At 39.0% G+C, this 16,675-nt stretch overlaps 1 protein-coding gene across 1 annotated transcript in view; it reads left to right on the top strand.

The window, feature by feature from the left end:
- Window positions 1-16,675, top strand: part of PARD3 (par-3 family cell polarity regulator) — a 428,182-nt gene that overhangs the window by 152,700 nt on the left and 258,807 nt on the right. The window contains exon 4 of the mRNA XM_019471891.1: window positions 6,676-6,807. Within this exon, the coding sequence (XP_019327436.1) occupies window positions 6,676-6,807 (132 nt within the window). The remainder of the gene's footprint in view (window positions 1-6,675; window positions 6,808-16,675) is intronic.

The raw sequence follows: 16,675 nt of genomic DNA, 5'->3' as shown, positions 1-16,675 counted from the left end.
CATGGACTTGTGAACATTCAGCTGATACAGCTTGTCACTTACAATTTCAGTGTCCACAAATGGAAGGTCACTGTTCCCACACTCGTGATCCTCCGACTCAGGGGACCAGGCAGCCCAAGGTCTAGCAGCATTATTAAAGACTGAGGCAAAAAATGCATTGAATGCTTCCGCTTTTTCTTCATCTCTATTAGTCAGATGACCATCTTCAACAAGTATTGGTCCATTGTTTTCTTTAGACCTCCTCTTGCTATTAACATACTTAAAAAAGCCCTTCCTCTTACCTGAAACAACACTGGTGAGTTTCAGCTCTAATCGAGCTTTGGCCTTTGGTGTTTTCTCCCGGCATAAGCGAACCACAGCTCTGTACTCTTCCTGTGAAGCCTGACCTTGCTTCCAGAGATCAGAGAGTTTCTTTTTCCTCCTGAGCTCCACGAGGAGTTCCCTGTTCAGCCAAGCTGGTCTTCGGCCCCGCTTGCTTGACTTACAACACATTGGAATTGCCTGCTCCTGTGCTTCTAAAAGGTGGTACTTAAAGACTGACCAGCACTCGTGGACTCCTAAGCCCTCAAAAGCAGATTCCCAGGATACTCTGGGAATATAGGTCTCTGAATAGCTTAAAGATTGCTGTCCTGAAGTCCAGGGTAGCAACTCTGCTGTCCTTTTTTCTCATTACACAGAAAATTTTAAACTCAACCATTTTATGATCGCTGTGGCCAAGACAGCCACCTACCATCACATCCCCCACAAGTCCTTCTCTAGTCACAAATACCAAGTCTAGGAGGGCATCTTTCCTAGCTGGCTCACTGAGTATCTTTCCTAGTTGGCTCACTGAGTACCTGTGACAAGATGTTATCTCCTACAAACATCAAGAATTTCCAAGACCTGCTCATTACAGCAGTATGATATTCCCAGTTGATGTCTGGGGAGTTGAAATCTCCTATAAGGACAAGGGCTACCGATCCAGAAATTTCTCCTAACTGCCTATAGAATAACTCATCAGTGCTTACATCCTGACTGGGCGATCGGTAGTAGACACCCACTACAACATCTCCTTTGTTTTCCACCTCCCTAATCCTCACCCAGAGGCTCTCAACCACATCATCACTAACTGTAAAGGCTGTACAATCAAACCTCTCCCTTACATATAGTGCAACATGAGTCTTTCTAAGGACATCAAAATGACTACAGAGTGGTCATTCTTCTCATCTATTTTCATCATAAATAAGGCATGCAAATTCTTTATTAGACTATTAGATTTGCATCTTCTGCATCCTAAGACAGTTTTTGCCAGTTGCTGGAAATGACCCATGTTCTAACTCAGAGCTCAGAGGAGGCACAAAGCTGAGATAATTCTTTAATATGGGAGTCCTGTTTTACTCCTTGGAGAATGGCCTAAGATCAAAGGTTCCTGATACTGGGTGACTGGAACCGGTTCCTTCTTATATGCATTACATGGCTGGGCTCTATCTGGATTATTATAGCTCCTGGGGCCATGTTCTTCAATAGACCTCAAAAAAAGCAAGCTTTGAAACTAAACTGTAGAATGATAAAATAAACTGAACCTACTGAGAGGAAAAGGAAGATCACCCAAGCAGTAGTGTTAGAGTCTTAAGATATATGGAAATTTATGAAGAGCTACTTACTCAGGGACTGGTAGAATTAGTTTTGAGGTAAACTGTTGAAATTTGGTACAGTTTGTTGTTAAAAAGCTGCTGATGAACAGAGAAATCAGTTCCAAATCCGACCTCTATGTAAAAAGTTTTTTCTTTAAAGTGAATTTCTGTTCGTTCAATACATCTATTAGGTTAATTCATTTCCCATATGTAATGTATTTTCCCTGTAAAATAGACATTATTTGTGCAGTTGTCTTTTTTGGGGGAAGAGGGGATCCAGCTGATCTCATCCCTCCTTTATTTGTTTAAAGTCCAGTGAAAAAAAACCACACGCAAAAAACACCAAACAAAAAAACCCCCCAGGAATCTGTTTACTAGACCTTCAGACAGCATGAAAGATGGGTATATGTGTATGTTACTGCATTTATAAACAGATATTTGCATCAGACAGGCAAGTATTTACATTCATTATATGTATTTTTTGTTAATTACAGCTTTTACCATCCTGTCCGGGTGTGACACCAAACTGTCCAGGGTCTAGCATGGACATAGCGGAGCACAAAAGAAAGAAGAGCAGCTTTTATAGTGATTGAACAACAACAAATACACTTGTAGACATGAATTTGCCCAAAGTCTGTCAAATGAAATTATAACCTCAAAAGATTAAACAAAGTCTCATCAACATGGACAAATCTTATCTCAGTCTGAGGCCATCACAAGGAGTCAAACCCAAACAAGCAAGAAGCCTTTCCCAAAATGCACAGTGTACAAGAAAAAAGAATGGATAGCAAAAAAAAGTCAGTGCCCAAAATGGTCTCTCTTAGTGAAGATCCTAAATGAGAGGTGGGCAATTTGCTGTAGAAAGAATTAAAGTGAAAACTTGGTTTACATTTTTGGACCTTCTTCCAGAGAATTGCGTTGAAGAGGTCTTCAATCTGTTTTACTCCCGTTGTATTGCTATCTAGTATTAAAAAAAAAACAAACCAACAAACCCCAAATTTGCCACACTTTAGCCATACAGGAGGTCAGAACAAAGGGAAAAACCCAAGTCCTTCACTATTGGAAAGTGGCCTAGTGGCAAATGAGGTAACAGACGTGGAACTGTCACTGTACCATGTAGAGGATGTTCTGGTTGGGTTAGTGATGCTGGGAGTCTGTAGGGGTACAACTGCGGTTAAAAATTATAAGTGAGTTTATGCACTGACAGCTAGTAATTGAAGTACACAGATCATGCTAATGCATCATTTCATCTACAAGCTGCGGAGTCTTTGATGAGGAGCTTGTTATATATGGCAAATCACCTGAAATTAAAAGTATAGCAAAATTGCTTCATTTTTCCTGTCCCCTTTCACCCAACCCTCCAGCAAAGCCCTGCAGGGACACCACGCTGAACTAAATCTTAAGGTGTTAAATTACATGTCCTCATTAAAAACACTGCAAACTGCTGCTGTTAAGTGTAGCAGTAATATTGTGACTTGGCAGTTTTAGTGTTATATTGATCAATTTCCATTTCAAACATGATAAAGCTGACATGGCCTGTGGTCCCCAAAGATGTTTGGGAAAGAAACTTTTTTTAAAAAAAATTAGAGCACTTAATTGTAACTGACGATGCATGTCAGCTCTGGTCCCAGGAGGGCTTACAGCTGCAGCTCCAGAAGAGATGAGAATTCCCTGCGTGACACTGATGGCTTCTATATCATGAAATCTTTTTCTTTATGGTATGGAAGTTAAAAGTGACACACACCTTTTCCAGTCGGGTGTTGGGAGCATGTGTGCTAATGCTAGATCATGCTGAATAGAAGTAAAGCTTTCTGGGTTAACATTTGCATATTTTACAAAAAAAGCCCCAAATACATATATATATTTTAAATAGCAAACAACATTGCAGCTGGTTCAGTAAATCCCAATGTCTAAGCTGCAGCAATGTGTTTTTCACCTCCAGCTCTATAGTTTATCACCACTGCTATCTTTGAATTTGATCTGGCAGTAGCAGTAATGGAGATCCCTGCATAGATGGGGTTCCGGGTAGCCGGCAGCATCTTACGGTTTTGTTGTGTAGCTGTCTGCGAGAAGGACTGCGTGCGGCAGTGTTGAAAGTGCTGGTCTCTCTGCTCCTGGTCTAGCTTAGTGCTTGCCCCAGCGCTGTCACCTGTGGGGTATAGGGATAGCTGTTTGCCAAAAAGCAGCGACAAAGAAAGGAGTGAAGGATTTGTCTGTGGCTGTTGTTTTTTCTAATGTTTCAGTGTTCAGCGAACACCAACATGAGTCTGTATGTGATTGCAACACTGGTAAGGTATTTTATTCCACTCTGATAATAGCACTATTTTGAGCCTCTAAGCAGCACTGAGAAACACAAGAAGTTACAGGAACCACATCTCTCTACCATTCCAGCTTTTACTTCTGCTGTCAGAAAAATTGCTGAGTGACTTAGATGTCTTCTGTATAAAATGATCTGGTATAGGTCTTAGCAGGAGAAAGGCAATCTTCTACTGAAGAGGGCTACAGCAGAAATATTTCAGTAGATGGGATGAATATACTCTTCTGGTCAGCACAGATAGTATTAGGAGTAAACTCCTTGCAGGATTCTTGACATTAGTATAGATGCACCAAACAGAGGCCTAATTTAACTCTCTTAGCTTAGAAAATTTAACTTACATTGTGTGCTGCGGTGTTTAAGACTTTTTACAACATGAAGTTCCAATAAAACTCTAAGCAATAAGACAGTCCTGCATGATTCAGATCAGAGACTTAGTGTTTGAATGATCGAAGAACACCACATCCCTTGATGAACTTTTTTTCCTTCTCTCTTGCTCTTGCAAAACACTCCTGTGCATGGGTAATGGATGCTGCATGGAGAGAGATTTTTGTGTAACATAGATAAAAATGTCTTTTAAAAAAGTTTATATTGAAGATTGTAAACATGAATCAATAAGAAATGGAATTATCTATAAAGTACAGAAATACAGAAAACATCTCGTTACATAGGAAGACATTTCTATTCATTCAGACTAGGTGATGGTCTGTCAGATAGCCAGTTATTGTTAGATGACAATAACTTGTGTACCAACTGTGTGGGGGTTTTTGTGCATAAAATGATTTTTCGTTATTTCTTTGTCAGATTTTGATTTTGCTGTTATACCTTTCCACCACTTTGAACAAGAGAAATTGTTGTTTTGGCTTATAGGAACTGTGCCACCTCTGTCAGCAGAAGAGAAGAATTGAATAAGAGAAGCAACAGGAAAAAAATCAATTTGTACACACCATTCCCTGGCTTTCATGGCTCTGCTAAGGGACAGTTGTACAAAGCAGCAACTGACTTCCACTGTCCCTTTCTAAGCAAGAGACTGAGCAAGTTTCTAGTTTGCTTTGTGGTTAACCACACTGGAAAACTGAATTTTTTGTAGTGGCTGAAAGACGCAAAGTTCTTACTCATTTGTGGCAGGGCAGAAAAATTTATGATGGTGATTTGTTTGGCTGGTTACTTGTGCAGACATATTTTTACAAGGTTATCTTGTGCTGGTTGAATTCAAGCTTTAATGTCTAGAAATGGAAGACATTTTTTACTACAAAGTCTCTTTCAAGAAAAGCAGTTGCCATCAATTAAGAAAGCTTAAGTTTGTTATGTCTGGGAAAAGGCTGCTCTCACACAGGAAGCTTTTGAAAACTGTGCTACGTATCACAGTTATACTGAGACCTGAATTTCCTAGCAAAGCCTGTCATACATTTACAAGAAATAAAGTTGTGAAGGACAATTGTAAGGGATTTGATGCTACAATCCATATTTTAGAATATTGGACTAATACTGTGCCAGGCTAAAGAAATATCAATACAGTAAATAGGAAAAGGAAATACTCATGCTGATGGAAGGAAGTATTGATTTAAGAAAGCGTCAAAAATCTGCTGTGTGCTATAAATAAAAAAATGGGTTTTAGCTGAGAATGTGCACTGGTGTTTGTTAATTTTTTTAGAGATTTTTGAGATTCCTAAAAGTGGTAGTATTGCAACATATGTAGGACTACAATCCTATTTTATTTGCTAATAAATAACTATAAGGAAAATAGATAATCTCTCTAAATTACCTGATTTGGCACAAGGACAGACAAACATTGACTGGAAAAAGTACTCTGCTCCTGAAGGAAGGATACTTACAGCATATTTGTAATCCTCTTTTGAAAAGCTAAGCAGAATTTCAGTTCCATATATTATTTCAGTTGGAGGGCACTAACCTATGTAAGTTTCCAGTAATTCATTGACTTTGGGCTAAGGGTAACTCCCATCGTTAAGGATCTGCTTCTGTGCTTTTATGGGCTTTTAGTGATCAGACTGGGTAAGGACTAATCATCTTCAGAAGATGAAGAATTTGTACAAGCTTGTGGGAAAGATGTGAAGACAAACTCATCAATTAAAAAGAAAAAAAAAATCTTTTTTTAAATCAGTCTCAATGGGATAAATGTATCTCCATCAGCACAATCTCCATCTCCTGCTGTTTTACAAATGTGACTATTTGTATACCTTCAGGCAAACCAAGCAAAGCATTATCATGTGGAATAATAAATTCAAGTTTTGAACTCTCTAGCATGCTATTCTGGTCTAAAGGACAGTACCTGGAGCAGTGAGACAGCTTTGATTGTAAAATTGATTACATACAGAGACTTGGGAAAATTATATAGTGGCCTTAGCTGTCGCTGGATGGACTGCTGTATGGTATATTTGCTTTTGGTGAGAATGAAACTAAGGAGCATGATGCTCTGAAAGCCTTGCTGAGTATGTACTTGGGAAGTCTGTGCACTAGAGGTTTGAGGCTGGAAAAGAGAAGCAGTGAAACACAAGTGGGTGCAGGAGCTACAAACCCACCGAAGGCTTTGCTTGGGCTTCGCTGGCGTTAAGGAAGGGGAGCTCTTGCAATTGAACGGCCGGGCAATCGCATTGTCCTTGGGTCCAGCCGGACCTGCGTTCTCCTTTGTCAGTCTTCCTTTTGTGTTGGTTTAATAACCAGCTGCATTGTTAATGTGCAAGGACTGGTTGTTTTTTATAAGACACTTTTTTGTTTCTTTTAAACTAGAAAGATGAAAACTACAGAAGCCTACCACGAGATACTAGTAGCTGGTCTAACCAGTTTCAGAGAGACAATGCTCGTTCATCGTTAAGTGCCAGTCATCCCATGGTGGACAAGTGGCTGGAGAGGCAAGAACAGGTAATATATATGTGTATATATATATTACTTTATCAATCTAATCTTTATGCTACTCCAAGCTATTACGAAGAAGTGTATTCTTATGTGATGTAGGCTCTCTAAGCACGATACAAGCACCAGCAGTACGTTGACTAAATTTGTATGGGATTCCTTCTGCTTCCAAAAAAACTACGTTAAGACTGAAATGGACAGCTGCAAATTATTTCATTTTTGAGTCATAAACACATTTATCTAGTATGTGGAGTGCTGCTGTTCTTCACAACTGATACCAACAGGGTTATTTTGAGAGTAGTATTTTGATAAACACTTTGCTGTTGAAAGCTAATAATATTACTATGGAATAGCCAAATGTGGGTCAGTTTTGGCATTGCACTTTTAAATGCCTGTTATTCTTAACATTGTAAAATATATTAATTATAAACTTGAAGACAGTGTTATTATTTTTATTTAGTGTACATTTATACTGCTTTTGATCTTGGGCTTTTTTGAGACACTAAGTAATTCCAGCTTGGTTTTTTTTATTAATAAGATGGTAGTCGTAGAGGTTTAAAAGTCTGAAATTAAAATTACCTAGCAGTCACTTTATGTGTTTGTATGTGTCTGAAATTTTCCAAGAAGTGTCTTCAAATGTATAATGAAAATGCATTTTTACTATGGAGGCTGGAAATATAACAGGAAGCCCATATATGTGATAGTGCATATGTAGGATTATTACTTCATCTTTCTTCTTTATACAATGTGACAGGAAAACATTGAGTTTTTGCATTGAACATAAATGTACAAATTTTGTATTTTACAGCAATAGGGCATAAAAGCAGAATTTGCTTTATGCAGAGGAGCGACAAAATGAAATTTGCCATTTGACACAGCCCAAGCTTCTTACACTGTGCCTTGTGACCGGAGGAGAAGGTTTAGAGTCCAGCACTGGGCTGGTGTCCCGTGACTGGTCTCCTTCACCCACAAATCCCATACCAATATTTGAAGTCCAGCATTGCCAAATCCTAGGATATTCCAAACATTCTTTATTCAACCCCACTCTTAGTTAAAAAGGAGCTTAAGTAATATGACAGAGTATAAAAAACTAAAAAAACCCAAATGTGAGCTATTAACTATTTTTGTATCTTGTAATTATCTGTAGATTCATTTAAAATTATATGTTTTATGAACAAAAACATATAAATGTCTTTGGTCCTTGTATATTTTCCTATGCACGTTTAATGATAGTGGTAGTTCTCGTTACTATTTTCCTCTCAAAAGATGTAGAGTTAGCGCGGATGAGTTTAGCTACTGTCTCTGTATCTGCCTGTGTTGAAATGGAAAGTTGGTGCCCAGATTCGAAGGCATCGCCTGTGACAGTTCTGCTTGTTTGATGTTTTTGAGGCATATTTCCATGCGTCATTAGATTTTCACCGTGGCAGTTAATGAAACTGTTGTCTCAGCAAAAGAAGTTGGATTAGGAATCTTAATAGCGATCATCTTATAAAATGTTTGGTACATGAATATTTAATAAATTTTGTGCTGATTTTGGTCTCTGAACAGCTTAACTAGTTCAATTTATTCACCAGTTAGGTAAATAATTGGGTACTAGTGGTAGTCTGGAAGCGTATTTGTTACTTGAGTTAACTGGTTGAAGTCTGAAATTGCAAATATCGTGTTTCTTCTGAGCAAGTTTTCTGCTTTTTGTTTTTGTTTGTTTGTGCTGGTTGGTTTTTTTTGAGAGAGAGGGTTTGTTCTTCAAATGTATTAATAAATCTGCATGTACCTGGAAGACAGGATCCTTTTGCGATTTCATATCAGCAGGATAATTAATTAGACCGAAACCTGTTTAACAGGGTATGCACAGGAGAAGAAAGCCTATAGTGAGAGTGGGATGCAGCACAGCTCTGCAGAGAGAGGGAGGGAAGGGCCTGGCAGGGGATGGAGTAGCTGCAGACAGAGATATTCTTCCACTCTTTTTTGGGTTTTAAACTCTAATATCTTTTTCAGTATCCTTTGTGGGCTTTTTGTTTCCCACTGGTTAAGCCTTTCACTTTTGTGAAGAAGAAACTCAAGCAATGAGGTTGCTATCTGGCATGATCAATTAATTTAGCAACTTCCAGTCCTGTTCCTGTGTGCTCGACAGAGCTGTGGAGGGGCTGGAGTGGTCTGCACACCCTGCCCGTATGTGCATAAAAATTAGCACACAGCAGATCTGGCAGCAAGGGTAAGGCAGTGACAGTGCCAAGAAGCCTCTAGGGCAGAACCCATTACGGATACCAGGGGTAATAATAGTCCTGGTCTAACCTGCCTTTATGGCTGTTTAGAGGAGATAGTAGTAAACATTAGATTCATCTTGCAGACTCCAGACGCATGTTGTTGGAGTAAGGCTCTTCTGGCTTGGATTGAGTTGCTTCTCTTGAAGCTTGCCTCATCTCTTCCTTTTGAATATAAGGAGAAAAAACATTCCAGGGTGATCTTTGTCAGCTTCTGACATACATGAACATTCACTGGAATTGCACGTTGAGGAATGAAGGTGTGATGTGCCAAAAAAGTGCAATTAATTTTTGGGTGGACAACACCTCATTTCCCATGAGCAGAACTATGGAGCAAACTGTGATTCTGCAGCATCACAGCCTGTTCTGCAGATGAAACTGCAAGACACCTTGTTTCCAGGAAATCATTATAGGCTGCTCTGGCAGTGACTAATAAGGGCACAGAATTAGATGTGTTCTAGTAGTTGTTAAAGAAATAGTTCTGTAAACTTCTCTAGGTTTTAGCGCCTTAAAATGGACGAATGCATGAAGCCTGTTAAAATTCCTGGAGGTAGTTGCTTTTGCTCCTATCTATTGTGCTTTACTAGGGCCCTGCTAAATTAGAGTGATACATCAAAGAAATGGAAAAGATTAATTCTGCTTTCTGAGTCCTTTAAGATATTCTGATTGTATATGCTGGTTAGCTATATCTACCTAAGGATGGTTCCCAGTTCAGTTCCAGAGCCCTCTGGTTGTCCACAGGGCAAATGGTTTGTGTATTTCTCAGAAAGTTTTGGCATTTCTCAAGCCCATGAAGTAAGTTATGTGAAACTGTTTGTACCAAAGAATCATTTCACAACTACAAAGCAAAAAATCCAAATACAGTTTCAGAATACAGTTAGAAAGTTAAGGATTGTATTTTTTACTCTTTCGCTCAGTTATTTCATTAATTCTCTCCTACAGATTGTCAAGTACTAGGAACAAAATTTGCAACCTTTAATTTAATTCTGAAGTATCTTAAAAAAAGAAAAACTTGGTTTTTGTTCTTCACCTTGGCCTCCACAGCACTTTCTTTTCCCCCCACAGCAATCAAACTTTGAGGAATAGTTGAAAAATCTTATTTCCTCTGAAATTAATTCATATATATGGTAATGTCACTTTTATTTGAGAAATCTTTTTTCCCTCAGTTCACCTCAAGACTTGCTCAGGCCCTGATCAAATCTGGACTCATGCTGTTTCATACCAGGGAGACATGAAAAGGGAACGCATGAAAGAGTTAAACTTTTCACCAATTCCTTAAGTACAGAGAAAGCTTCTCTCAGGTGGTCATTTTGGTTTCATTAGTCAAATATTGGAACTAGCAGCAATCAAGACACCTTGAACTGAAATAGTATATTCCTTGCTCTGTTGGAGAGGCCTGTTTCGCAGAAGGATTAAGAGGACCCGGCTGTCCTGTGCGCTGGGAAGGAGTGCGAGAGCAGCAGGAGAGGGAAATTCTACAGCTGCCCTGCTTAATTATGAAGCCGTTGATCAGATCTGCAAATACAACTAGATTGGTTCAATTAAAATGATATGCAAATATATATACATAACAGATATATGTCTGTATTTGTCAGTGCATGAAAGCAAGGTAGGAGATGGAGTAAAATTTCACGGTTATTACTGAAGAACAGGTCTGATCCCTAAAATCCCAGTAGCTTTCTAGTATCTAGCAAAAACCAGAGGTAAAGGCAACTCAAATATATTCTGAAATGGGAAGAGAAGTTGGTTACTACTGCTGTCTTCTTGAGCAGAAATGTGCTGTACGGACACTTCCCCTAAGTTACTCTTGTTCATGACATCTGTCCATAGTAATCTGGTACAGTTTCTCTGGTTCCTTTTTCAACGAGATCAGACGTGCAGGTAGCATATGGTCTTACATCTCCAGCTGTAGAGTACCTGCTTTCAGCTTGTATTTTCAGCAAAATAAGGCCTGCTTTTAATATGATTGAATGTACTCTCTCAAAACATTTGGATGCTATAAATTAGCGTATTTCAGCAGTCAGTTGAAAAAAAATAATCAGCGCTTCAGAGGTAGGTTGCTGAATTTAAACCACTAATCTCCTGTGGATTCTCATACTCCAGCTTACCCATGTTGTCAAATTTTTCATTTAACAATAAAACCCCTGCTTCTGTTTTATGCCTTAACGTAAGAATAGAAGGCAGAGCTTCAGCTCATTTATTTTGTTTAGTTCTGAATGTTTCATAGTGATATAGCTAATGTATATAAATATTTTTATTTTCACTAGTGTACTTCTTTTGTGTTTCTCCTCGTCTGACAGGTGTATTTTGGCTTTTTTTTGGTTTTATTATGACTAACTACAGTGGAAGGGTCTGCAACTTCAGTGTTTCATGGCCTGGAGATGGGGAGGCTTGGGGGTTGGAGGCTCTTCTTATCTCAAACTCCTCACAAGAAGAAGTTGAAACTGCAGTAAAAATTATTGTCATTAGTAAGGAGTTGTGCTTTAAGATTTGGAAGAAGGATTAAGTAGGCTTCAGTTGGAGGAATAATTTTTAACTGGTTATTCATTACATTACAACACCAAGATAGAGTTTCATTGCTTTTCTCCCTATCTGAGTACAGGCACTTTATAATTTGTCTTTTGTGATAACAACCTCAATGAACATAGAACCATGACAGCATATAAATTATAAAATACAAAGATGGTTTTAAAGCTTGTCATAGCCCTTATAAAGAATTTCTGTCACAAAGATAGAGATATGCATATGTTCGAAGCTCTTGGCCTAATGCAGAGGCCTATCTCTTTTTGGGGGGGTCTTCAGTGGATTGTCCCATATGAAAGGCAGGGGATGTATGGATGTAGCCAGGAATATCCAGGGATTGTGGAACCAGGCAGGACTACTTTGAGGCTGATTATGGGAGGAAAAAATGTTACTAGCCAGTGAACAATGGCATGCCTCACGCAGTTTGCTTCTTTCTGCAGGTAGAGCTATGGGATACGTCTGAGAAAGGCATGGCTTGGCACCTGACTTAGTGTTAAATAATTGGCCATAGCTATAACTATGGGCAGGTAGAAGCTGTGACTAGTGCATTGGTAGAGGATTCACTTAAGGTTTATGTTAGTCAAAGAGCTGATCGGAAGACCTCAAGCTGCCCCTGCAAGAGTTCAGTGTCTCCCTAGTCCCATACCCACTTGCAAATTCAGCTTTTTTACTACTTGAGATGGGGGTTCTTGGCCGTGTGATCACACTGGCTTCCACGTGATGTGGTTGTCAACATCCCAAGTGCTACAGCTGTTTCTTCTTGCTTTTGTACTATGAAGAAGGTGAAAAGCTTGATTTGGCCCAAGAATACTTTCACTTAGCTGCTGCTGCTACAGGTAATTAGGTATTGACTGCTCCCTTTATTTCTGTATATTGGCAAGATGTTAACTTCTTCAGCTCAGAAACTCAAATGCTCAGATGAAATGTAAGCTATAAAGTGCTGGCTTGACCCTCCACTCAGCAGGAAGAGGGGCAGTTACGTCTCAGCAAGGGCAGCGGTTGCATCTAGCTCTGAGCCAGCCAAATGTCCTGTCTGGCTGCCAGAAGAGCACCTTGACATCTTGGAGCCGTTACTAAACACAGGTGTACTAATATTTTTCTTTTCTTTCTTTTCTTTTCCTTTGACTAATCATACCTTTGGAATATTTTTTATATATAATATGGTCAAAATTATTAAATAATTTCAAACAGCCTTTGACTTCCCAAAAGAGTGTAGTGGTATTGGGTATCACTGATCTGTACATGACCACAATTAAGTGATTATTCTGTAGACTTGTTTCAGTGTTCTCCCTGTGTTGTATTTATTATTATTATATTAAAAAAATACTATGCAAAGTGAGCTCCAAAATGAGACACCTGTATTTAGGTGTTTATAATGTGAGTACCTACATAAAAATATCCAAACTCCTATTGTGTAGTACTGGAGTCTAGATCTTCATCAAGTCGAGGCATGCGTGCGGTCAGCTGGGTTGCTTCCAGGCTGGACCCCGCTGAGCTGCTTCCAGCGGCTGAGGCTCTGGGGGGTGTTGAGGTGCCCAGTTCCCACAGACACATCTCGATCTGGGAGACTTGCTGGAGCCGGTTCTGTATTACATGTCAGAATGCTTAAAAAGAAGCATGGGAGGGTAAAACAAGCTCTTAACGATGGGCATGTAAGTTCTCTATTTCTATATTTATGATTTCTGCTTTTTAAGGTTAAAATCTTTACCACGTTTTTCAATAGCGTAGCGAGAGTCAGAATCACAGGCCTTTTCTAGGTTTAAATCTGGCTTTGAACCTAACTGGCTTCAGATCCAGATTTCTAAATCTAAACTTCATTTCCGTATTTAAAAACCATTTGATTTTTAGGTTCTAACTTGATCTATTTCTGATTGTTATATAGACTCTAATTCCTATGCCCCAGAATAGCTTCTGTATAAAGATTAGATGTTAATACACATATTTATTAAATATTCTTTAAATGTGTGTGTATAACCACAGAAACAGAGAGAAGAAGCCTGAAAGAGAAAGGCTTATCTGTATGCTGAATGCATCAGTATGTACAGAGACAGAATCAAATTTCAAACTACAGTATGTATTAGTTTTAAGAAAATATTAACATGGAATTTAGAAGTTTGTGCACTTGTATGCAAAATGAACATTCGTGGACATGACCTTCATTGTGTATTTTGGAAAGAGAATCTTATTATTTGTCTTGGAGTCATGAACAAATTTGAAGTTGTTTTTCAGTGCTGAGGGTTTCAGTTTATATAAGGTAGGAGGTTGGAATAAACAGCTTTATTGCTTGGGGACAGCTATAGTGGTGATGCTTTTATAAACAATGTTTCATGCTGGCATCTATCTTGTTCTTCGAAAAATAATTTGTCATTTCATACTGTGTATTAAATAGGTGAGACAGTTCGGGGGCTGCAGTCTACTTTCAGTTATATGCTGCTGTGTAGATAGGAATTCAGCGGCAGAATGTAGCTCTATATGTAGGGAGGTGATTATAGTCTGCAATTTAAAAAAAATAATAGAAAAGTCAATTTTACAAAAAACCTCATGGATTTTAAGTGTTACAGAAAAAGACATGCTTCATGTTCAGATGTATATTCTCACACTCAAACACTCTCAGTCTCATAGATCTATGTACACATGGACATAAGTATGCAGATGGACTGGGATGAAATTTAAAGAATCATAGAACAGCCCAGGTTGGGAGGGACCTTGAAAGATCATCTGGTCCAACCATTTGTGGGAAAGGGAGCTGAGACGAGACTACCTAGCACTCTGTCCAATCCCATCTTGAAAACCTCCAGTGCTGGGAACTCTACCACGTCCCTGGGGAGGTTGTTCCAGTGAATGGTTGTTCTCACTGTAAAAAAAATAATCTTTCATATATCAAGGTGTAATCCCTCCTGGTGCAACTTGTACCTGTAGCCCCTTGTCTTCTCCATGTGGCTCCTTGTGAAGAGACAGCTTCTGTCCTTTTTGTAGCTGCTTTTTAAGTAATGGAATACTGTGATGAGGTCCCTCCTGAGCCTTATCTTCTCCAGGGAGAAAAGACCAAACTCCTTCAGTCTTTCCTCATAGGGTAGGTTCTCCAGCCCTTTGATCATCTTTGTGGCCCTCCTTTGGACCCTCTTCAGTCTGTCCATGCCTTTCATGAATTGTGGGGACCAGAACTGGACATGGTACTCCAGGTGCAGCCTGACAAGCGCTAGTATCTGCTAGAAATGAGCCTTATCTTCTCCAGGGAGAAAAGACCAAACTCCTTCAGTCTTTCCTCATAGGGTAGGTTCTCCAGCCCTTTGATCATCTTTGTGGCCCTCCTTTGGACCCTCTTCAGTCTGTCCATGCCTTTCATGAATTGTGGGGACCAGAACTGGACATGGTACTCCAGGTGCAGCCTGACAAGTGCTAGTATCTGCTAGAAGACCTACTCTGTTCTGCAGAACCTTTCTGAAGAGTGTTGGCATGCATGAAGGGCATTTTCAGACTTGCTAGTAACCAAACACTGCTGTTTTCCTGCCGTTTGGGACCAAACTATTTAAATAATCATGTTGTTATGGTAGTTAATGGTAATAAATCTATGATACCAGGGATATAAGCAATACTGTCTTAAATTACATGGAGATGTTGTAAGAAGCTTTAAATAATTATTGCTGTTAGTTTTCTATTTTCTAAATATTTTGCAGAACAGTATTATCTCTGGCTTTTTTGACTGCTGTCTGTCCATGGTAGTAGGTCAGATAAGGACATCTGAAAATCCTTTACTGGGCCTGGAAGAGTGTTTCATCTAAAGGATGTCTCAATTTTTCCTTTTCTTCTTTTAAGAACTTGTTTTCTTTCTTCATGCTGTGAAAGAGGTTTGTCTTCTCATATGTTTACTTTTTAGTCCAGGCGTATATAATGTATCCTAACGAGTTGTTTTATAATAGAAATGCTCTCACTATTTTCATAATGTGCTTGTTTCTGCTACCATGCTGTGTCCTCAAAAGCCCCGGTGGGAACGTGGTATGAGTTAGTACTGTGCAGCCCTGCTTGAGGCGGTGACGGCTGCGTGGGTCCCAGGGGCTCCATGCAGCCCTGCCTGTGTGGGTGAGAGCACGGGGAGCGTGGGGGCTAGGTGGCCCCGTGACGGCAGAGTGAGCAATACTGAGCAGGAGCCGCAATTGCAGCATGCCAAAGTAATGCAGAAGTGAAATACATTAGTAAAATTAAAATTTGTCCTCATTCCCTTGGTGGGTAATACAGTTAATGAAAATAGTTCTAACCAAATTAAGATAATTTATTTCATTAGTTTACGGCACTGTAAAACTTTTCAGGGCAGTACAGCCCTTCCATACAAACCTGAAATAGATGCAGTTCCACTATTCACTTCAAAGACCACAAAGGTTAAAAGTTTTAAGTGTATTAAAGCAATTCTGTTAATTGTGTCTATAGAGGATTCTCCCTTGCCCTTGTAAAGTATTCTTAATTTAAAATTCACATTATGCTCGTTCTGCATTCAAGCCTTTTAACGAAAGTGTAAATATGTGATTACTCGTATCTTTGAGGCTTAAAAAGAAATTCTGCATTTTTGTTTTAGAAAGTGGTACTGGTACTGATATTTTACCCTTTTTTCCTTCCATTTTGTGTTCTTCTCATTTTCTCTGCTCTACCTTTCTCTTCTTCCTGACTACCTGCTTTGTGTTTTACAATACAGATTTCTACAGGACAGCTACCAATTCCTTGGAAAGAAAGAGATGACATCTCTAAATCCCAGCTCCCCAAATCTCTTCTCTGTTTTATTTTCTAGAGTCTTGATGATGTCCTTTTTTATATTCTATCAGAAAGACACCATTCAAAAGCAGAAAGTTATCCCAAATACTGTTTTTTCCCTGTTCCTTTCAAATTATAAGAAAATCCAAGAATGAGAATTTGCTTGGTTTTGTTGCCAAGCCAAACTCCTATAATTCTGCATTAGAAGTCAGTCTGGCCTTAGCTAAACCTTCATGTTAACTTAATTCTCAGTTAATTTGCACTTTAGAATTTGTTTGACTTGAAATGGAAAAATAAGCGCCCTTTTTTTTTTTTTTTATAAGTCTGGTTTTTTTCCTGGTACAATTTTT

Source organism: Aptenodytes forsteri, unplaced genomic scaffold (genome assembly GCF_000699145.1).
Source record: "Aptenodytes forsteri isolate BGI_AS27 unplaced genomic scaffold, ASM69914v1 Scaffold257, whole genome shotgun sequence".
Lineage (NCBI taxonomy): Eukaryota > Metazoa > Chordata > Aves > Sphenisciformes > Spheniscidae > Aptenodytes > Aptenodytes forsteri.
This window is presented reverse-complemented; position numbering and strand designations above follow the sequence as displayed.